Source organism: Numenius arquata, chromosome 12, assembly GCF_964106895.1.
Source record: "Numenius arquata chromosome 12, bNumArq3.hap1.1, whole genome shotgun sequence".
In the NCBI taxonomy this organism is placed as follows: domain Eukaryota; kingdom Metazoa; phylum Chordata; class Aves; order Charadriiformes; family Scolopacidae; genus Numenius; species Numenius arquata.
This window is the reverse complement of record NC_133587.1, coordinates 43,975,763-43,999,283: the sequence shown is the minus strand read 5'-3', so window position 1 is coordinate 43,999,283 and position 23,521 is coordinate 43,975,763. Positions and strand designations below refer to the sequence as shown.

At 49.2% G+C, this 23,521-nt stretch overlaps 1 protein-coding gene across 1 annotated transcript in view; it reads left to right on the top strand.

Moving 5' to 3' along the window:
• Positions 1–307: 307 nt before the first annotated feature.
• The window catches only part of CCDC12 (coiled-coil domain containing 12), a 42,798-nt gene continuing 19,584 nt past the window's right edge, over positions 308–23,521 (top strand). Inside the window, exon 1 of the mRNA XM_074157402.1 lies at positions 308–446. Coding sequence (XP_074013503.1) covers positions 321–446 — 126 coding nt within the window. The 5' untranslated portion in view covers positions 308–320. The remainder of the gene's footprint in view (positions 447–23,521) is intronic.

Below are 23,521 nucleotides of genomic sequence, written 5' to 3'. Positions count from 1 at the left end.
CCCCCCCATTAAACTTTGCACGCCATGGGAGGGCGGGGGAATAAGCATGGCAGGGCGGAGGAGGTAGATTTGGCGTTATTTTTCCTTTTAAATTTATTTTTTTAATTTAATTTAAATTTTTTTTTAATGCCCCCACCCCCCGCCGCTCCTTGTTCCCCCCCCCCTCCTCCTTCCCACGATTGTGCGTTCCGCGCCCCCCCCCCCCCCCAGCGCGGTGTAGCCCATCGATGCGCTCGGCGGTAGATGGGTTGCGTCTGGGGGCGCATGCGCGCTGGGGGCTGTACGGCGGGTGTGCCTGCCTGGGGAAGGCAGGGAGGAAGATGGCGGCGCCCGGTGGTGGCGTGGAGGCGGAGGAGGCGGCGGCCGGCCCGGCTTTGGGAAGGCTGGAGGAGGAGGCGCGGCGGCGGCGGGAGAGGCTGCGGGCCCTGCGGCAGCGCACGCTTCAGGTGGGTGGGGGCATGGCGGCGTGGGGTGTGCGGGGTGGGCGGTGGAGGGGTGCGAGGGTGTGAGGTGGGCCTGGGGGTTTGGGGAGGGGGAGAGGGTTTGAAGTGGGTCTGGAGATGGGGGGGGGTGGGGGGGTGGAGGAGGGGGGCAGAGGGTCTGAAGATGTTGTGGGGCCCCAGAGGGTCTAGAATGGGTGTTTTGGGGGGGCAGAGGGTCTGAAGATGTTGGGAGGCCACAGAGGGGCTGGAGCGGGCCTTTTAGGGGGTCAGAGGACCTGAGGGTGGGTTTTGGGGGACACACACAGAGGGTCTGAGGGGGGTCTGAGGATGTTGGGGGGGGCACAGAGGGTCTGAGGGGGGTCTGAGGATGTTGGGGGGGGCACAGAGGGTCTGGGGGGGGCACAGAGGGTCTGAGGGGGGTCTGAGGATGTTGGGGGGGGCACAGAGGGTCTGAGGGGGGTCTGATGATGTTGGGGGGGGCACAGAGGGTCTGAGGGGGGTCTGAGGATGTTGGGGGGGGGAGGCATAGAGGATCTGAGGATGTTGGGGGGGCACAGAAGGTCTGGGGTGGGTCTGAGGGTACTGGGGGGGCCAGAGACGGTCTGGGGTGGGTCTGAGGACTTTGGGGGGACATAGAGGGTGTGGGTTGGGACTGAGGGTGTTGGGGGGGGGCACAGAGGGTCTGAGGTGGGCTTTTGTGGGGCTGGGCATGGTGAGAGGTTGAAGGTTATAGGGGGCAAGGTGGGGGGGGGATGGCTGGTGTCTGGTGGGGTGGGCAGGAGAGGGATGGGGAAGGGGGCTATGGGGTGGGAGAGGGGGAAAGCAGAGAGAAGTGGGGCAGAGGGGGTCCCCCGCTGTGGGGAAGGGGACGCGTGGGGTAAGAAGGATGGAAGAAAAGGCCGGGGTGCAAGCGCAGGAAGAGGGGGCTCGGGATTCGGGTGACCCCCCCAGTGATGATACTGGGTCTCCTTGGTCCCGTGTGTGGGGTCCCTGCCGGTCCTGGGCTTCCTCTTGCCCTTCTGTTCTGCCTTTGCCGTGGTGCCCCCGGTTCTGCTAAAAACCCGTCTCCTGTGATTAAACCTCTTGATTTTTTTGATGTTATCTTCCCCGGTTGACTGTGTTTACGTCACATCTGAAATCCAGGCCGCAACCTGGGTTTGGTAACGAGGATGAAAACAAGAGATTCACCCCGGCGTTAATTAATAACACGCTAATGTTTCTCTGGTGCTTTCTGGGCCTTAAACTTCTCTTGCGTAGAGACACGGAGACCCTTTAGTGCGGGCTTGAGGATAGCGAGGAACCTGTTGTGTTTCCTGACCAAAGCTGGGGCCATTAATTGGGATTTTTTTTTTTTTTTTTTTTTTTCTGGGATATTGTAAATCTTGCGTTGTACAAGGTGCTGCTGGCAGCGAAATATCCGGCTTTGGTTCTTGAGGAATTTATCTGGAAAAGGTTTGTGGTGGGTTGAATCTTCACCCAAAAAGCTCCACTTATTTTACCTGGCTGTCCTTGTTGCCTCCGCAAATGCTGAGCTCAGAATATTAAAATAGAGATGATGATGATGATGATTATTATTATTATTTTATTGGGGGTGAAAGAAGGATGGAGGAAACTTGAGAAACTTGACAATTACTACCTCGGCAGCACCCACTGAGGGAGGCAGCCGTGCTGCAACGTGTCTTGGCATGTCCTGGCATTGCTTAATTCTCCTCTTTTGGGTTAATAAGGCTCTGCTCCCCTTCTGCCACGTCACCCTGAATTTGTTGATCCGGGTTAGTACGGTCCGGTAGCGTGGGAAGACCTCCTGTCCCACCACCGAGGGACCTTCCCTTGGGGTTTTTAACAGGAACTGTGATTTTGGTGGACGGGCCACGTGTCTCTGCTGCGTCTCTCGCCTTCAGACGGTCGTTATTATGGGAAAGCTGAGTTTTCCGAAAGGAGAAAGTGGGATACAGCCCCGTGAAAAGCGGGACAGAGCCTTACCGAGAAGAAAACCTGTTGGAAAAGAAAAAGCTCTTTCCAAAAGAAAATCTCTTTCTTTTCTCTTCTGTCTGGTAACTTTAGATGGAGGGAGACGGAGCGGTTGTGGAGGGTGTAGAGCATGGGGTGTTGTGATTATCTGCTTTATTACTGCAGGTTTTTTGATTTTGGGATGAGATTTTCTGTTTCGGTCCCTGTGAGGACATTTTTACTCCTTTCCCACTTTTCTTTTCTCGTGTACGGCACCAGCGTACGCCGCTTTCAAGGATAATACCAGGATGGCTCCTGCTAGACCCATCCAAGCCTTTCGAAATCCCTTTTTGCTTCGGGCTTTTGCAGCCTCCCGAGACAGAGCTCCACCGTTTGATGCCCAAACTACCTCCTTTGGTTTAAAACCCGTGAAGTGACCGTTGCCTTGGGTGCTCTCTCACACAGCTCTGGTGAGAAACACAAAATAATAATCGTTGCCTGTTCGCGTTTATGGTTTTATAGCGCTCTCCGTCTCTCTTCCCAGATGCACGTTGTGGTCTGTGAAGCTTTTTCTTGTATAAGTATCCCTCTGAATCATCTCAGTGACTTTCCCTGAGTTTTGGGATGCCCCTTTTTTTTTTTTTTTTTATTTTCCCAGAGGGGATCCGGGACTGCGTGCCTGGCTCAGGACGTGGGGCACTCGTGGGCTTACGGCGCTGGCACACGGTTTCCTTTTGGGTTTTGTTTTCTATATTCTCACTTTGGCCACGCGAACCTGTCTTGGGTATTCCCTCACTTGTTTCCTCACCGATTGGGGAAAGATGAGCATCACTTTCCTGCGAAAATTAAATGTAATTTGCGGAGAAATCCTCAACTGAAGGAGGCTCCTTGTCAGATATCAAGTAGCCGTTCCCTAAATGTGCAGAAACGTGGTGGAAAGCACAAAATCTTCTATGAAGACAGGCTGAGAGAGCTGGGGTTGTTCAGCCTGGAGAAGAGAAGGCTCCGGGGACACCTCATAGCAGCCTTCTAATATCTGAAGGGAGCCTACAGGAGAGCCGGAGAGGGACTCTTTGTCAGGAGATGTAGTGACAGGACAAGGGGTAATGGTTTTAAATTGGAAGAGGGGAGATTTAGATGAGGTATTAAGAGGAAATTCTTTGCTGTGAGGGTGGTGAAGCACTGGAACAGGTTGCCCAGGGAAGTTGTGGCTGCCCCATCCCTGGAAGTGTTTAAGGCCAGGCTGGATGGGGCTTTGAGCAACCTGGTCTGGTGGAGGTGTCCATCGATTGGAACTCGATGATCTTTAAGGGCCCTTCCAACTCTAACCGTTCTGTGATTCTCTCCTGCAAATCCCAGGAGTGTCTTTTGGTGGCAGTGGGCCAGGATCGGCAGGTGGATGGGCCTCTTCTCCTCTGTCCCCCCCACACCCTCTGCCAGGGTTTGGGCTGTCGCAAGGACAGCAAAAGTCTTGGGAAAGACCCAACCGGTTCGATGACAGGGTTCGCAGGTGAGATCACTCAGGAGGAAATCCACCAACGGCCATCAGAAGGGTGGAAAAATCATGCCTAATTGAGCAATGAGACAAGACGTGAAATTCAGAGCCTGGTGTAAAGCAGAGTGCCTGGAGCATCTCTCTTACAAGGAGAGGCTGAGGGACTTGGGTCTCTTTAGTCTGGAGAAGAGAAGACTGAGGGGGGATCTGATCAACGCCTAGAAATACTCAAAGGGTGGGTGTCAGGAGGATGGGGCCAGTCTTTTTTCAGTGGTGCCCAGGGACAGGACAAGAGGGAACGGGCACAAACTGGGACATAAGAAGTTCCATCTAAACCTGAGGAGGAACCTCTTTGCTGTGAGGGTGGCAGAGCCCTGGAAGAGGCTGCCCAGAGAGGTGGTGGAGTCTCCTTCTCTGGAGACATTCCAAACCCGCCTGGACACGTTCCTGTGGGACCTGCTCTGGATGGACCTGCTCTGGCAGGGGGTTGGAAGAGATGATGATCTCCAGAGGTCCCTTCCAACCCCATAGCATTCTGGGATTCTGTCTGATTTTGTGAATCAGGAAAAAAAAAACAAAACCCAATTGCCTTGTTATCTAGAAGCCGTTGGAGACTCCAGTGAAAAGGTGATGGGAGCAGCCCTGAAGGAAGAGAGGAAACGCACAGGGAAATGCCGTCGCCTTGGACAGGGCTGTGCACGTTTTCTGCCAAACTTAGGACACTTTTTTTTTTTTCCTTAAAAAAAAAAAAAAAAAGGTCTTTCTGAAGCGCCGCTTATGTAAGTGACCGGCTTCACTCATGTTTTCGCTGCCACCTTCAATTAACAGGAAAACCCCACCAAGTTTGTTTTGCCGGGAGCCTCGCGAAAGGTCAGGCGGTGACGTAGGTTCTTTTCAAATTTAAGTGGGTTTTTTTGTTGGGATTCTTTTTTTTTTTTTTTTTGTTATTTTTAAGTAGCAAACGGTTCCAGCTCCCGCCGTCCTGCAGCGGGGTGCGGGGGGGAAATGGGGACAGCCGTGTCCTAAAATTGCAAACCTAAAGGAAGGCGTTTGTGGGGTTGAAGAAGGGGATTCTTCCTGGGGCTTTTATTTTTCTGGTAACCCAGTGCGGACAGTAAAAGCCGCGTGAGTGTTGAACGGCTCTCTTTTTGCCCAAGGCTCGTTACGCTGATGCTAATGACGGCGCCGAGGCTTTATCCTCGCAGTATCGTGTGCTAAAGCCCTGATTATCTGCTGTTATCTTTCTTTATTTTTTTTTTTTTCCCTTGCCTGATGGCTGAAAATCAGATTAAAACGTTCCGTTTGCGTTTCTCGGGAAGACTTTTCTCAGCTGAAGAAAAAACTTTCGCCCGATTTAAGCTTTAGCTTAGCACGATTATACTTAATATCTTAATTTAACTGTTCCTGACTATCACCTAGCTATTCATTTTGAAGCAAAATGGGAGAACGAGGTCTCCTGAATCTGTTTAAAGCCACCTGGCTGGAGGTGACTCCGTCTTTGCACACACCGAGGTCCTGCAGGCGCTTGCTGGAGCAAACTGGAGCCATTTGACCAGCAGCGAGATATGCAAAACTACGGATATTTTCAGGATGGAGACTTTCCGGGCCTGAGTTTCAATAGCACTTACTTAATAGCAATATTTCCGGATTAAAATAGGAGCCCGATGGCGTGGAGCTTCCCATGGGAAGCTAAATGCTCTTGCACCACCTCGACCATAAAATCCTTGTGCTACAGATTGGGCTGAGGCTTTTTGGGAAAGCTTAATGGAGGGGTTCAATCCAAAAATGGTGTTTGGAGCAGAAAGCAAGTCCTTGTCCTAGATCAGAAGTCACGAGAGAGTTCTGTTGGTCACCGCTGGCCGGTTGAAGCAGACCCGTCGTCCCTATCTGAAAACCTGAGTTTTCTTGCGGATCCTCTCCTTAATCCCCGAGAAGCCGTATTTCCATAACCCTGGCTTTCTGCTGAGCCAAGTTGATAATTAACTGGAGTTACCTGTATTTATGAAATGTTTGTCTGCAGGTTGCCCTTGAAACCGGTTCTCTGATGCGTTCCCATCTGCCCGGTTTGGAGTTAGAGGAAGGCTTTGCTCGGGTACGGCGTGAACCGGAGTTTACCTTGCTTCCAACCCCATTAAAATCACCGCGTAATGTCAATTATTCCAACGGGCCCACGTCCTGCGATGTGTCTGGAGGCACCTGAGAAATCAGAGCTTGTCACTGGTCCAGGTTGCCCAGAGAAGCTGTGGCTGCCCCATCCCTGGAGGGGTTCAAGGCCAGGTTGGACGGGGCTTGGAGCAACCTGGTCTGGTGGGAAGTGTCCCTGCCCAGGGCAGGGGGTGGGACTGGATGGTCTTTAAGGTTCCTTCCAACCCAAACCATTCTAGGATTCTATGAGCTTAAAAATATTGAGGTCTCTGAAAGAGAAGCTGATTTGAGGATCCATCTGTGATGAGGAAAAGTGGGCTGGTAAAAAAAAAAAAGGGTGGGAGGGGGAAGGTCGTGGGCCTTTTAGTTGGTTTAGGTGTCCCAGTATAGCGTGTGAGCTCTTTTAGCTTAGAGAGGGCATTTATTTTAGTTAAAACGTGTGTATATATATATATATTTAGGAAAGGATTTGATAGGTCTTTCCTCTGGGTAGCACCAGAGAAGCAAAAGTAGTGACATAAAGAAGGTCGCCCGTTATCTTTCTCGCAAGGAGTTCAGTGCTTTTTCCCACAGCTGTTTATTTTTAGCAATAGATATCCCAGAAGAGGAACCGCCGTCTCGGACGTTGCTTGTCACCCGGCGCCGCTCCTTTGATCCGGCTGGTGAAATAATCCCGTGCGGGGGCTGCTATTGAAAGGGGGAGGAAATACTTCGTGGCGTTGACGGGGCGGTGGCACGTTCCTGCCGGGTCGGTTTGGCTGACGAGGAAGAAGAGGGAGTTGAGAGGAAACATCCCAAATTCAGGTTTGCAGGAGAGCGGAGAGGTTTAGGAGGCGCTGGGTCAGGCCGTCGTACCATGAAAGCTGTTGAAGCGTTGAGAGGAGATTTGGGATCCGTTTCCCTGCTGGATTCTGGGGTTTCAGGGTGGATTTTTTTTTTTTCTTCCCCTCTCCTTCTTTATAAAATGCAGCTTCTGTAAAGAGGAAGAGGCAAAGTCCACTTTGGGATCCATTTCCCTGCTGGATTCTGGGGTTTCAGGGTGGATTGATTTTTTTTTTTCCTCTCCTTCTTTATAAAATGCAGCTTCTGGCTTCTGTAAAGAGGAAGAGGCAAAGTCCACCACATGTGGGGAGGATTTGGGTGGTGATGGAAGGGCAACCGGAGTCATCTGATGGAGCAGCTCAGTGCTAGGAAGAGATTCTTTTCTCTTTGGTTTGGCTCCATGATGGGCTACTGTGTCCTGCCTGGGGCTCAGAAGTTCAGGAATGGAATCGAAATGGCAAGGGGATGTGGCAGAATGGGAAAGGGTGACCCGTGGGGGGAGATAAAGCAAATCAGACTGATGAAATGGAAGGGAGAGAAGCTTGGGGTGCGATATGCAAAGATGCTGGGAGGGCTGGAGCCCCTCTGCTGGGAGGACAGGCTGAGGGAGTTTTGGGGGGTTCAGCCTGGAGAAGAGAAGGCTCCGGGGAGACCTTTGAGCCCCTTCTGGGGCTCATCACCGGAGTGATGGAGGGTGGACACTTGGTACCTACGAGGCCTCTACAAGCTTCAGGAAAAAAGATTGGACTTTTTTTTTTTTTTTAGAGAAGGAGACTTTTTTTTTTTTTTTACACCACCCTACTAAAAGATTCAGTGTGAACTCAGCCACCAGGGAACCTGATCTGGGAGTTTTGTTGTGAAATTGAACTGGGGAAAACGTTTTATTGGGGCTCCTGCTTGATTAAACCTCCGAGAACATCCCCGGGAGTCAAATCCAGAGGAAAGCAGGCCTGAAGCTACGGCAATTCCTGCAGGAATTTCGCTTGGTGTCTCTTCTGGAAGGAAACGCGGGATGGTTATTACTGGGAATCCAACATCAGCGCCGTCCTGAGCTTTGTAAATTGTGGTTCAATTCAAGCAGGTGTTAGTCGAACAAGAGCAATGTATTTAAAGGTCATTTTGAAGCTTTTCCTCCTGTGTAAGTGCTTGATTCCCTTTCACATTCTATTTTTGAAGCTTCTAAAAGCTTTTCCTTTATTCAGATTTGTTTCTTTTTCCTTTGACAACTCCCAGCATCTTTTTTTTTTTAATTTATTTATTTTTTTTTTTTTTATTAACTAGGGCTTGACATTTGTTTCCCTGATGCCCTTAGTTCCATAAATCCAGTGAATGCAAATCATCCCGCTCCTCAGATTGTCTCGTGTAAAGCACGAATGTTTCAAGGGTAATGTATTTTCAGCTGGAAGAAAGGAATTTGAAATTCAAACGCCGCCGGGGTGTGTGTGTGTGTGGGGAAAGTAGCGTGTACGTGAACTTTCAGACACGCTCCTTAAGCCGCAAACGTGGTGCAGAAACGGGGATCCGAAGCTGATGCAAATTTGTGAGTGGATTTAGGAGAGCTACAAAGGACTTGATTAATAAGCAAAAAAAAATAAATTAAATATATAAAAATCCAGTGACCTTCAGGAGCGTGATGGGAGGCGGCAAAGCACCTTGAAGGTTTAATCCAGGCTGGTGGCGAAGACGATGCGAAGCACCTGAAGCCGGAGGGTGTTTGCCAAAAGTTAAGGACGAGGCGAAATAAAGGAAATTATTCTGTAAATATTCTGTAAATATCCAGATTTCACCCGTTTCTTGCAGATTGTTTGAGCTTGTGTGGATGACAAGGCATCCTACTCCTCTTTTGCCTTTAATTTTGCTGTCCTTCCTGTGCCTTTTGGGACAGCAAATGGCTTTGTGCCCAAAATGTGGCGGCTTCAGGTTATTCCCACGGTTTGGTGCGACACGAGGCGCGGAGGCAAACAGCAGGAATCCGTGGAGAAACTGGTCCTCGAACCCGGGTTATGTCCTCATCGGGGCTGTAAAAATCCAGTTTTCTTGGGACTTTTGGGGATTTTGTGCCAAGGTGACGCTGAGAAGAGGTGAAAAGTGGATGCCTTCTTTCTGCTTGCTCAGGTTCTCTGTCGGACCAGCTTTAGGAGAGCTCTCAAAAATGCTTAGTTGTATTTAGGCGTAAAAAAAAAAAAAAATAAATAATACTGGAGAACAATAAATCAAACAAATAATGAGATTTCTGCTTTGAAATACCATGAAACTGGCACGAGCTGGTATAAAGCAGCTTAATAAGCATCTTTTGTCTGTAGCGTTTGAATTTCCAAGGGAGCAGAGCAGATGGTTGTGCCCTTGGCTTCTGTGGAAATGCTTGTTGTAGGCATGTGTTTTAATATTGTCCATATAATATAAGTGCATATATATATATATACATATATGAGTTCCTGCATTCAGATTCCACCTTCTCCTTCCTTGCAGCCTTCCCTCGCTTTCTGCCCTCGTAAGGTGGGTGGTTTAGTACTTTTTCTGTAATTTAGGGAGGAAAAAGTGTCTGTCAGCAAAACGGTTGGAGATCGTTGTTGGGGAGATGCTGGAGCGTCTCAGGCTCAGCCTCTGGGCACTGGGGATGCCTTTTCTCCGCACCGAACCCTCGTCATGCAATACCCTAACGAGCGTAATGACCTTTTTCTCCTGCTCTTTTGGCCAAAAAGCCTCGAACGAGGCCGAAAAAAAGCAGGAGCCTTCCCTTTCGGCTGTTTTTGTGTGGGGAGGATGGGTCTGCCACTTGCTCCTCTCTGCATCCCTGTGCCGGCGCTAAAGCTTTCCTCGTTGTGTCGTGCATCACATCGGGGGGGTGGGGGGAAATCTAATGAGCTTTGGCCACAGCCCAAGCTTTTGTTTAACGTGGCTTTTGCTTCGCTTCCCTGCTCCTCCACGCCTGCCCGCGCCAGCCAGAGAGGTAGGAGGAGGAGGAGGAAGGTCACGGCGCTGCTCGTTTCCTTCGCTCGGCGCCGCGGATGAGGAACCTTCCCATCTATTTTCCTGCCTTTCCCGAAGACTTGGTCAACCTGCGAATGCCGATGGACTCTCTCCGAAGCATCTCTCCGGTGTGTGGTCTGGCAGCTTGGCTTGCTGCTCCTCCTTGGTTTTGTTATTTTTTCTGCCTGGTTTTTTATTTTGATGGACCAAAGCAACTTCGAGTTCCCGACGGCAAAGAACCAAGCGGCTGAGGAAACAGTTGCTGTGGAAACGGAGCGTAGTAAAGTTATTACGGCGAGAATAAAACGTGCACTTAGGGCTACAAAGGCTTCATTTCTATTCGGGCTTTATTAGGAAAGTAATAAAGTGTCGTGGCAGTGCTGACATGGCTGGAGCTGGAAACCCGCACACAAAATGATTGTCCTTCCACCAGCAAGGCACAGGAAGGACGTGGACCTGCTGGAGCGGGGCCAGAGGAGGCCACAGAGATGCTGGGAGGGCTGGAGCCCCTCTGCTGTGAGGACAGGCTGAGAGAGTTGGAGGAGTTCAGCCTGGAGAAGAGAAGGCTCTAGGGAGACCTTAGAGCCCCTTCCAGTCCCTCAAGGGGCTCCAGGAAAGCTGGGGAGGGACTCTGGATCAGGAAGGGGAGCCATAGGAGGAGGGGGAAGGGTTTGACACTGAAAGAGGGGAGATTGAGCTGAGATGTGGGGAAGAACTTCTTTGCTGTGAGGGTGGTGAGAGCCTGGCCCAGGTTTCCCAGAGAAGCTGTGGCTGCCCCATCCCTGGAGGGGTTCAAGGCCAGGTTGGATGGGGCTTGGAGCAACCTGATTTAGTTGAAGATGTCCCTGCCTGTGGCAGGGGGTGGCACTGGATGGTCTTTAAGGTCCCTTCCAACCCAAACCATTCCATGATTGTACACACACCGTGGGTGGCCAGGAGCCATCAATCATCAAACCTTGGGAAATGTTCCTCCAGGTGCTTCTCTCCAATTTCACCCCATGAATGTGGTTGACTTTGAGACAAGAGGGTTCTCCAGAGCCGTGTTGGTGTATCCTGGGGTGCTGAAGCTTGGGCATCCCTGGGGTGCTGGGGAAGATGGGGTCAATGGGGTGTTAATAGGGTTCAGGAGTTTGCTGGAGACCTTGAGTGTTTCTTGGTGCCTGCAGCGAGGTCCTTGGCCGCTTACTTGATTGGTATCCACAAGGAAAACTCAGTAGTAAAACCTGAAAAGCAACGTATTCTTGAACAGTTATTTTGTTTGTCTCGTGATCAGTGTGAAATATGGTTTGGTGGTTTGGTTTTGCTTTGTTGTGTTTTTCTTAAATTCTGGAAACCTTTTGTGACCGTGTCTTTAGAAAAGGCTGGGAAGTAAGGTCTGGGAGTAGAGGAGTCCCAATATAGAATTACTTAAAACAGTGCTGTACCCACCACAAATAAAAGGTGGGAAGTAAAAGCTTATGGTGAATAGTGTTTTGTCTGTGCATCGCTGATGACAGACCTGTGAAACCAGCAGCTGTGCCTGCTTTTGTAGGAAATCGGGCCGTTTTGTTTCCTTTGAGGATGTGCGAAGTTGGCGGTTACAGTCAGGACTCAAATTCGTGTCATTCACAGCTCCTTGCCATCATCACTGGAAACAAGTGACAGTCACAGCTGTCTCCTCCGTGCGCCGTTTGACAGGTTTTATTCAAGGGAGCCAAATAAACACAAGTATTTTTGCTTCCTCTGTAGTTGCCAAGATGCTGCCGTGCACGTGTAAGCACAGGGGAAGAACGTGGTCCTGCTTTTTGGTGCTCTCTCTCTGCCTTCCCACCGGTGAGCTGAGGTTAAAACGAACCGAGTCAGGTTAAAACTAACCCAGCAGGAAAAAGGAAACGCTTCGTTTCTGTCTCCTTCGATTCCTGGATCTGATTAATAGGAGGGGTGGGGAGGAGGACATTGGCCGGACCTTTCTTCCTGGCTTTCGTGCATCTCAAACCGTGGTTGTAGGTTGGAATTTTAACAACCTTTTACACCCGTCCGAGTGGATCCTACTGTGGCCGCATCCTGCCTGTGCTGGCATGTGTTTGACCTCGCCGTGAACTGGTTCAGGAAGCTTAACTGGCTTTTATTTATTTATTTTATTTTTTTTTTTTTTTTTACCCTTTTTGGTTGGTTGGTTTGGTTTAATTTTTGTGGGAGGGTGAGTCCTTGAAGTGGTTTCCCACGGGGCGAGGTGAACCCCAGTGATGGGAAGATGGGGATGGACGGGTGACGGGGAGGTAAAGGGGCTCCGGCATGGCCACCTTGGATGGGACAGGGGACAAGCTGCAGGATGGCAGTGCCAGTGAGGCCAACCTGAAAGGACTCTTCTCACCGGGCTGGGGCTGATGGACTGGGAAGCTGGGTGAGATATCTTTCCAGCCCATGACAGCCAGTGCCCGGGTGTAAACAATGGAGTGTGATGGGATTATTTTGAGTAACGACACATGGAGCTGGCACGGAGGCATCTGGGATAATTGATATAATGAATTTGAAAGGCACTTGAGATTGAGGTTTTCCACCAAGTGCTCTCTGCAGTGCTCCTCTTCATCCTTGGGAGATGCTGGACTTCCCCAAACTTGCTTTTCTTCGGTGCATTGCTCTGGACTCCCAGTTCCTGAGGGATGGTTGGTCTCACAATGGGTTCCTGATGGATAAATTGCAGCACGGAGGTTGATGACGTGCTACGAGTCCAGCAGGGATCTGCTGGGACCTGGGCAAGCTGGGGGAATCCCTCCCATCCTGAAACCAGCAGCAATTAGTGCCGCCAAAGCTTTTCAATCCCTACCTCTCGCCTCTCCAAAAGACGGCAGTGAGAAGATGACATCATTGACCTCGTTGGCAAGATGCAGTGAAGGTCGGGATTACTCAGCGCAGCCGTAGAGCAGATGGACGGGCAAAACATTTTATTCCACATGATTTGAGCGTTAATCAAATAAACCAAGCTGTGCTTGGTTGTGGGAATCCCCGTGTGCTCGTGTCCTCCCGCAGTCTCCCATTTCAATGTAGGTGGAAGAGGAGCCTTTTTCCCTTCCCATCTCTCTTCTGGTTGGTTGTGGCCATGCAAGGAATTCGGGGACCGGCAAAAGCTGCATTTTGCCTTTTTTTTTGAGGGGAACACGCAGGGCTTGTTTTTTTCCCCCCATAAAGCAACGTTATTCTCCTTCCTGCCTTAGAGCTGCTGCAGAGAGGTGGAAATTAGATGGGACCATGGGGGAAATGTGCTTGTTGGAGCTGTGGGTTCATCCGAGCTCATCCTGCTCCACAGGAGGCACCGCTGCCGTTCTTCCCCATGGGGACATCCCCACGTGAGAGTTTGGACTACGATGCTCTTCCCCGGAGGCACCTCCAGCACTTCCCCCCGCGGCGCTGGGGAACTGAGCCTTTCTCTAGGCAATTTCCCAAGGAGACACTTAGCCAAGGTCCTTGCTGACCTCTTCTTGAAGAGCCCTTAATGCTTGTTTTGCCCATTTTCCATGTCGGATATTTATCCTAAACTTCCATGTTTTATACTCAGGGCTGTATTCACTGCTGGGTCCATCATCTGAATTGTTGGTGTGTTGCTACAACTGTTTGAGCATCTCACCTGGTGAGATGAATGAACAATTAAATACTCATAAAGGTTGTCAGACTCTTTAAAACAAAATAAAAGTTAAAAATGGAGACGCACCAATATAGGAGACCTCTTGTATTTGGTGCTTTTTGAAAAAAAATTATGCAAAACTCAGCTTTTGAGCACTTTATACCATCTTCTTCTGTCTGAGTTTCAAGAGTTTCAAGCTCTTTGAAAAATGAATGTTACGCTGTAAAACAAGGCTGAAGCAGGTCAGGACTTGGGGTCCCAGCACCGCTTGGGTATTGCCCATATTGATGACCTAAAGGTACGAAGCTTGAGTGAAAATATTTATTTCTTATCCAAAAACCGCGAGTCCTTGAATTGAATTTTCATCCCAATCCTGCAACATTGGCTGATGCTTTGGGGTGGGTGGAGGTGGCTCGGTGCTGCCCCTCTCCTGCCACCCGCCACAGCCCGGTGGAGAATGGAGAAGGGAAGGTTCAAAGGAGGTTTTTTGTCCGTGTTTCTGCCAGGAAATTTTGTTTTTCAAGTAAACGTTTTGTCCACGACCGTTTTGGTGCGTGTCTTGAGAGTCCCCCGTGGCCGTGACCTCCTGGCATCCCCTCTCGGGTGGTTTTGAACCATCCCAGTTCCAGGGATGGGGGAATTAAAAAATCTCGTTGTTGAAATAACGTGTGTCGTAAAAACCCAATTGAATGGTTGTGTTGCTGGGCCATCCCTTTGCTACACGAGCATCAGGTTGCTGTTAGTTATAGAGGCATTTTCTCTTAAAATTTAGCTCCCTCGTAGCCTCCAAGTAAATCATTTATAATAATAATGAAGATGAGATGATCCTGGTGATCTCCATTGTTTCCCCAGCATCTTTCTGCCTGGGAGAACCCACTCGAACGCAAAAAAGCCAAGGAAAATCCACGGCAGGGTGGCTGGGGAGCGGGTGCTGCACGGCCGGCTGGCATTGCCTTTCAACGGGCTTTTTTGTTTAATTTATGAAGAGGAAAAGAAAAAAAAAGAAAAGAAAAGAAAGAGACCTCTAGAAAATAGGTTAATCATCAGCTCCAAAAATGCAGAGTTAGGTTTGTCATGCACCCAAGTGGCGCTGCTTAATTAGCGTGTGCGAAGCTGTGATTTACATTTGTGAAACTCTGAGTAGTTTAACTTTTTTTTTTTTGTTTTAAATTCATATATAAATACGGGATCGGGAGGATTCAGGCGTGGAGCTTCTTGGCTACGGGAAACCTTTAATATTTCAGGAAGGTCTTGGTGTATCAACACAAATCTGGTTGTAGTCTCTCTGTCTCTCATTTTTTTTTTCTTATTTTTTTTTTTTTTTTCTTCCTTGGAGAAACGAAACTGCCCATGTGTAGCATTTGGTTTTGTTTCTGCTTTCATCCGAGAGCAACAGATGTGACACATTAACTCACTGAAATGCCTCTAAAACCCAACCAAACCAGCCTGGTCCTCTCTTCTCTCCCACCCCAGAGGAGAACAAGAAGATAACTGGAATATTATCCCCGTCAGCTAAAGGCAGCGGTGGCTTCTTGGCTTGAATATGACTAACAGGTGGTTTTTCTAAAGTTATTTTTATTTTCCTGGATAGTAGAAAGGAATGGTGTGACTTAGTGAAGGAGATAAAATGGGGGTTAAAACAGGCCCAGTTTCTCTGGTGCAGACAGGAGGAATTCTTGAGTTAAAACCCCTTTTTTGGTAGATATTTGGCTGATTCCTGAGCAGTGTGTCCTGTAAATCAACAGCTTTTATTGGAGGACGGGGTGACTCTTGCAAGCACGTTAACCTGTCATATTCAAATAAAGAAGTTTTGTGGTTGGTAGAACAAGCTGTGATGGTCTTCTCTGCCTTCTGCCAGCTTTTCAAAAGGGTTGGCTGTATCTTCTCAAACGTGTCGGGGCTCTGAACACAGCCTGGAAAACCCATAAAATCTTCTATGGCATGTACCGGTACTCATCTTAGTGGGTTTTAGGGAGCGAGGCTTTACTGCCCATTTCCAGATGCGTTTGCTCTGCCATTTCAGGGATGGGTGGTCCCCCGGTGTCCCTGCAGATTAGGAGTTAAGTAGTCCCTAAAGGGTATTTGCTCCATTTAAGGTGGTGGCAGCTCTGGTTGTGCAGATTTCCTTTGGGGAAATGATTTTAGACTCAGACCAGCACTGCTTTACCTCTCAAATGTTCATTATTTGCTGCTTTGGCGAATCGGCAGCTCCATCCCTTCTCCTTCAGTGTGTGGACCTTTCCCTGCCAGCGTGGTGGGGCTCCTGCTGCCTCCCACTGAAGGGTCGCAGTGGTGTTTCATGGAGTCATAGAATGGTTTGGGTTGGAAGGGACCTTAAAGACCATCCAGTTCCAACCCCTGCCCTGGGCAGGGACACCTCCCACTAGACCAGGTTGCTCCAAGCCCCGTCCAACCTGGCCTTGAACCCCTCCAGGGATGGGACCTCCATTTCTTAGCAGTGTGACGTGTCTTCACACCACGTGTCTTCACATGGCTTTGTTGCGAAGGGTGAGTTGATGTGAAGGAAAGCTTCATGCTAATGTTTTGCATTAATAAGGAGAATTACTGGAGATGCTTGACCACCGGATTTGAGGGCACTGGTAGAACACGTCTAAACCATCAAGAGCATCTCAAATAATCACCTAATGTGAGTGACACCAGTGCATGCACATGTCCATCGTTAACAAAATGGGTAACAACGTTGGAGCGGCATCTCGCGCCGATGTGAGCTACAATGACCTGGTTGGATCGGTGTAGTCAAAAATCCCTGGGATGAGGATGGAGAATGAAATATCTTAAACTTATTCAGGGCCTGGAGAAGAATGGCAAGAACTGGTCCTAAATGGGTGTTGCCAAGGGAATTTGGTGTGAAACGGTGTTTTTGGCAAAGCTCTTAAGAGGGAACCGGTGGACTATGTGTCCTCAGGGCATCAGCCAACTTCCCCCAGTGCTCTTGTTCGATGTAGCTTCAGTTTTGCTTTGATAATGTCCTACATGGAAAGGAGTTAACGATGTTCCTGCTGGATTGGGGTGGAGAAACTTATTCCTGGCTTTTCTCGCTCTTCGTTGCCTGAAAAAGTCTTCAGGCTTTGAAAGGTCTCATTCTCCCTGCTCAGAAGTGCCAACTTCTTCCCCCTCAAACTTTCTACATCAGATTGAAACTCATGTATTTTTCACATCTGCAGTTTCTTCACTAAAAAGTTTGGAGTTCCGATCTCGGGGGGAATATTTGCGTCACTGATTTCGCTGAGGGACGGCGACTTGGTGCCGGAAACGTTCTCCAGCCTTTGCTGTTTAACGGCAGCGTTTGCAACGCAAACATGCAGGTTCTGAAACTGTGATAAGTGTATTTAAACCAGCAAACCACAGCCACTTAGGAGTAATTTTTGGGTTATTTGAAGGGAGGAGATATTTGTGCTTGTTTACTATATAAACAACACAATTGTTAAAAAAAAAAAAAAAAGTAGTCTTAAAAATACCTTTCCTTTTGGAAATGTGAGGTTATTTTTCAGAAACGTGGACAGAAAACAAGGTGTTTTATTTTTTCAGAGGCAAATTTGTTCTTTGTGTTTGTTTCTTATGGGAAGTCACACTGTTCGGGCTCTGATTTAACCATTTCCATAGTAACCAGCTACGACTGAACCAGGATTAGGACTTCAATAAGGAATAAGCAGCAGGGACACAGAAGCTCTGGCTCTTAAAAAAATCCTGTTTTTATACAATTACCGCAAGGTTTGCTATGAGCAAATGGCTTCCAAACAGCTTTAGAAAAATATCAGTGGATCTTGGCTACTGACATTTTTATGTTCAGAACTTTTTACTGTACAATTTTATTATGAGATCTCTTTTTTTTTTTGGTTTTTTTTTTTTTTTTGTTACTTAGAGAATTGAAACTCTTATGTTTTAAAATGTGCTTTATTGCACATTGTCACTCGGTGACATTTTGTGACTTAGCTTTTCGTATTCTGGCATTAAACGTGTCAAAAGAGCAACGAGGTGGGAGCAGGGCTCACAGCGGTGTCTTGCCAGACGTCAAGGACATCTAAGCTCAAATCCTGGCTAAGCGGGAAGCAAAAAGTACTAGGAGGTGCCATGCTCGGAGCAAGGCACCGTAACTCCGTCCTCACCTTGTAGATGACTTGACCTCCATGTGTACTTCAGTACAAAGAAATGCCAAGGAAAATGGTGAAGGTAACCTCTGAAGAAGAGAAATGCTGGTTACCAAGAGGGTAAGCACCTCTTGGGGCGCATCAAGAAGAGCGTGGCCAGCAGGTGGAGGGAGGTCATCCTCCCCCTCTCCTCTGCCCTGGTGAGGCCCCATCTGGAGCACTGGGACCAGTTTGGGTCCCCCAGTTCAAGAAGGACAGGGAACTGCTGGAGAGAGTCCGGTGGAGGATACGAAGATGATGGAGCGTCTCTCTGAAGAGGAAAGGCTGAGAGACCTGGGTCTTTTCAGCCTGGAGAAGAGCAAACTGAGGGGGAATCTCATCAATGTTGAGCAATGTCTAAAGGGTGGGTGTCAAGAGGATGGAGCCAGGCTCTTCTTAGTGGAGCCTGGTGACAGGACAAGGGGCAACGGGCACAAACTGGAACATAGGAAGTTCCATCTCAACATGAGGAGGAACTTCTTTGCTGTGAGGGTGGCAGAGCCCTGGAAGAGGCTGCCCAGAGAGGTGGTGGAGTCTCCTTCTCTGGAGACATTCTAACCCCATCTGGATGGGTTCCTGTGGGACCTGCTCTGGGTGGACCTGCTCTGGCAGGGGGTTGGAGGAGATGATCTCCAGAGGTCCCTTCAACCCCTACCATTCCATGATTTTGCAATACTTGGATGAAGTTGACCCCTTGTTGTGCAGAAAATCAGATTATATGACCCAAGAGCTTCCCAATCGTCAGAGATACAGGGACTTCACATGGGCTGCTCTTCTTGCTGATTCGAACCCCTTGTGCCGGCTCCTCTCAGCAGCCAGAGAGCGGGAATAGGAGCAGCTACAGCTTTGTTGGCAGAGGAACACTCGAGAGATCAAACTTGCTTTGTTTCCAGCACTGACCTCTTTTTAACTCCCCGAAAAGAGACAGTTATTTGTGCCAAAGAAGCACTTGACTGGTAACGTGACCATCCTCTAAGCCTTAAGTGAAAGATAAGGAGATGTTTAGTATTCTGGTCAATCCCCAAGGAAAATAAGTCGGTATTAGTTCCCGGGAAGAGGAGAAGCTGTCGGGTCGTTTTGTTGACTTTTTTAGGGGTTGCCAGGGGATGGCTATAGCTGTGGCTGGGCACCGAGTAGCCTGGGGGATTTGAAAAAGCAGCTCTGCTAAAGATTTGGGAAGTTTTGGTGGAAGTTGGAAGATTTAGGCAGGTATCAAAATGCAGCAATTTGGTTATTTTAACTTTAGGTAAAGGCCAACCCCGATTAGAGGAAGAAACCGCCCTTCAGACTGAAATTTTTAAAAGACGGCAGAGAGAAAAGGAGGAAACAAATAGAAGGTTGGGTTTATAAAGTGTATTTGGGAAGGAGTTAAGTGAGACACTTGCATGGGAATGATGAGCTGCTTTCCAGGCCAAGGGTGATGAGAGGCTATTAGACATCTAGCAAAAACACTTAAAATCAGCGGTTGTAGGTAATTTGCACCTAGGGATCCTAAAATAATCAGGCGAGGAGATTGTGAGCCTGCTGCGTTTTGATTTAAATATTTTCTGAATGCTGGATGAGTTCCAAAGGACTGGGAAAGTGCTAATAAAACACCACTATTTAAAAATAAAGGCGAGAGGGGGAGCTTGGGTGAAGTCAGTTCGACTGCCGCCATCGGGTGTGAAGCAGAATGGTAAAATCCCGATTTTCAGTTCTTTTAAGGAAGAGTGAGAAAAAGGGAGTGTCATTTTTTTTTGTCATGTAAATTGGAGTTAGTGAAGGGTTAGTGTTGCACAACTTGCTGGGTAAAAATGACAGCTCTGAAATGGATAAGCGAAAGTTTAATTGCTGTCAACGGGGGTTCATCATCTGGCAGAAACGTTGATTTTTGGAGCCTGCGCAACCAGTATTTTGATTAATTGTTTGGAAATATGCGTAAATTTTCTGCTGGCTTAATCGCAGAATGGTTTGGGTTGGAAGGGACCTCAAAGACCATCCACTTCCACCCCCCCTGCCCTGGGCAGGGACACCTCCCTCTAGAAAGGACTCCTCCCTCTAGACCAGGTTGCTCAAAGCCCCATCCCAATGACAAACTGTGAAGGCTGGTGAGATCCGAGTAGCGACTGTTGTCATCTATTTGTATTAATTTTGAGCCCTTTTGTGAAAAAAAAAAAGGGTTGCAGGGCGCGCGGTTGTGTGCTCTCTACTGGGGAAAATACAGGGCTTATCCATAAAATGGGTTCATCTCTGGGAAAGCGGCGGCCTTGAGAAGGATGCTGGTTCTTGGATTCCTGTATCAGGTGAGGGATGGTTTTGCCCTGGTTTGCGTGGTCCAAGGTAGGCATTTGGAGACATCTTAAAAAGTGATGGGGTTGGGGGTAGGAAGAGAGCGCCATGTTAATTTGGTTTATTGAAGTGATTTGAGAAGTGTCCTCGATCGTAGGGCACGAGCGTTTGCACCCTTTAAACCTACCAGGGACAAAATCCTCTTTGGAAGTGAGCGATGGCGGGAACAAACAACTTTTCTTGAAGCTGCTGAAGAAAGGGGTGGCTCATCCATCTTGTGTCTTCAGTACAAGGTTGTGTCCTTTCCCTTTTCTTGGAAAAGATGCTTTTTTTTTGGGACGTGGATTCCTGCAGCATAGGGATAACTGGGTGAGACTGCCCAGATCAGAGGCGTTTTAAAAATCAGGTGAGATGATTTTAAACATCCCCATCGTGACTCAAAGTGAGCTGCTTCCCTTGTTATTACAGTGAAAGGCACCAAATACCTGGGCAGGCTCCTACCAGCAAGAAAAAAAAAGTCATGATAATGTGCTAAAGCCCAAGGGAAAGTTTGATGTTCCTCAAAATGTTCTATTCCCTGGAGCAGATGCTCTCGCAGGTGGCCAAGACCTGCTCTGCACGCAGGGAAGCACATGATGGGTAGGAAAGTTTGCTTTACTGCAGGGAAAATAAATCTCCTCTTCTGTAATTTCGTATGCAAAGCTCGGCTCTACCCCGGGAGAGAGGAGATGATAGAAATGCTTTCCGCGACCGCATTCCTCTCCCCTGATTCTCAAGGCTTTCCCTCCTGCTTTGGGATACGACCTGCCTGAAGTCCGGGAAGGGGAAGAACGTGAAATCCGGTGCTTTCCCCAAAATGCTTGGAGGAGCCTGATACTTTTGCAATGGGAGCTCAATAAAATCCAGTTATTCTTCAGCAGACAAGTACATCTTCTGCCTGGCAGGACTGTGGGTGGTCACAGGAGATGGGCTCATCTCCCTAGTAATGACCCAGAAGCCGCCGCCTTCATTGCTCTCCTCCTAAAAGAAATCCTTGGCCGTGCTTACAGAGTGTTTTTACTAAATTGCCATTGTCCATCCAAATATTAAGCTGTCAGATTCTTCTCTCTTGGTGCTGCTGAGGAGGAAAGCAAATGAATGCAATTAATGCTGACCGAATAATGTGATTTACATAGAATCATAGAATGGTTTGGGTTGGAAGGGACCTTAAAGACCACCCAGTGCCACCCCCTGCCCTGGGCAGGGACACCTCCCACCAGAACAGGTTGCTCCAAGCCCCCTCCAACCTGGCCTTGAACCCCTCCAGGGATGGGGCAGCCACAGCTTCTCTGGGCAACCTGGGCCAGGCTCTCACCACCCTCACAGCAAAGAAGTTCTTCCCCACATCTCATCTCAATCTCCCCTCTTTCAGTGTCAAACCCTTCCCCCTCCTCCTATGGCTCCCCTCCCTGATCCAGAGTCCCTCCCCAGCTTTCCTGGAGCCCCTTGAGGGACTGGAAGGGGCTCTAAGGTCTCCCCGGAGCCTTCTCTTCTCCAGGCTGAACCCCCCCCAACTCTCTCAGCCTGTCCTCACAGCAGAGGGGCTCCAGCCCTCCCAGCATCTCTGTGGCCTCCTCTGGCCCCGCTCCAACAGGTCCATGTCTCTCCTGTGCTGAGGACTCCAGGAGCTGGACACAGTACTCCAGGTGGGGTCTCCCCAGAGCGGAGCAGAGGGGCAGAATGATCAGTAGAGGGGTAGAATCATAGGTTTGCAGGACCCAGGCAGGTTCTGAACCTTGCAGACCATCATCCGGTTCCCCGCTTACATTCAGCAGGGAGCAGAAACTCTTTACTGATCCCATGTAAAGCCTTGTGGGTGTTGCAGGGAGGCAGCTGAAACCCTTCTTTGAACACCCTGATGCAAATCTTCTTGGATTTACATGGTGGATTAGACTCTTTTCATCTCCGAGCTCTTTTTGAAGAGTGGGAGTTCATGGAGCAAAAGTCTTTGTGTTGGTAGCTCCAAGCCAATGGTTGCCAGTCGTGATGTCCGTAAGTTAAAATAGGTAGGAGAGCACGAGTGAGCGAGGGTTTTAATGTTGGGAGTTTCTCTTCGGAGTGTCTCCTTCCCGTGGCCAAAGGATGGGCATGACTTTGTGTTGGTCAACGGTCTTTTAGGTTTGTGCGCCTGTCTCCGTTCTTATGAGTTACAGCTAATAATAAACACCTCGCCACGGGGTGCCTCGAAAAGAGGAATCGCTTAGAGCGAGAGTGGAACGGCGGAGGGGTTATTTTCGGCTCCCTTTGCGGCGTGAAGGTTTGAAATGTGAGAAAATGAAGCGAAAAGCAGCGAGAGTTGGAGCGCGGCTGCGCACCTGTGGGAAGCGACCGCCAGCGAGCGAAGGGAAACGCATTCAAACGCTTGAAGAACGAACCGGTGATCAGGGCAAACGCTGTTTTGGGGAGGAATACTTCCTTTCCTGAGTTAAGAAACGAAAGTTGTGACACAACTTGTTGAACAGAAATACTCGAAGAGGATGACGAAGGGGCAGAAGGCACCGGGGAGACCTTAGAGCCCCTTCCAGTCCCTCAAGGGGCTCCAGGAAAGCTGGGGAGGGACTCTGGATGAGGGAGGGGAGCCATAGGGGGAGGGGGAAGGGTTTGACACTGAAAGAGGGGAGATTGAGCTGAGATGTGGGGAAGAACTTCTTTGCTGTGAAGGTGGTGAGAGCCTGGCCCAGGTTGCCCAGAGAAGCTGTGGCTGCCCCATCCCTGGAGGGGTTCAAGGCCAGGTTGGAGGGGGCTTGGAGCAACCTGGTCTGGTGGGAGGTGTCCCTGCCCAGGGCAGGGGGTTGGAACTGGGTGGCCTTTAAGGTCCCTTCCAACCCAAACCATTCTATGATCTTAAGACAAAAATTCAGAGCAAAGTAAAGAACCCCAAGACCCCGAGGGATCAGATAAACCCAGTGTGGGCAGAGAAGAAAGAGGAGAGAGATGGGGCAGCGGGAAAACATGGAGCTATGAGATAAGTTGCATGTTTGAGAGGCCGTCTCCTTATCAATAAATGATCACGGTAACAAGATCCGCCTTTCTACAGCCCTTTGCTCCCACAGAGGCTCAGCGTCCTCACCGATGGCTGCGAATAGGACATGGACCTGTTGGAACGGGTCCATAGGAAGGACATGGACCTGTTGGAATGGGTCCAGTGGAGGGCCACGAAGATGATCAGAGGGATGGAGCACCTCTCCTATGAAGACAGGCTGAGAGAGCTGGGGTTGTTCAGCCTGGAGAAGAGAAGGCTCTGGGGAGACCTCACAGCAGCCTTCCAATATCTGAAGGGAGCCTACAGGAGAGCCGGAGAGGGACTCTTTGTCAGGAGATGTAGAGACCGGATGAGGGGTAATGGTTTTAAATTGAAAGAGGGGAGATTTAGATTAGATATTAGGAAGAAATTCTTTGCTGTGAGGATGGTGAGACACTGGAACAGGTTGCCCAGGGAAGTTGTGGCTGCCCCATCCCTGGAAGTTTTTAAGGCCAGGCTGGATGGGGCTTTGAGCAACCTGCTCTAGTGGAGGTGTCCCTGCCCATGGCAGGGGGTTGGAACTGGATGATCTTTAAGGTCCCTTCCAACTCTAACCATTCTATGATTCTTATGATTCTAATATTGTGTGTGGCTTCAGGTTCTGCACCCCCAGGAGCA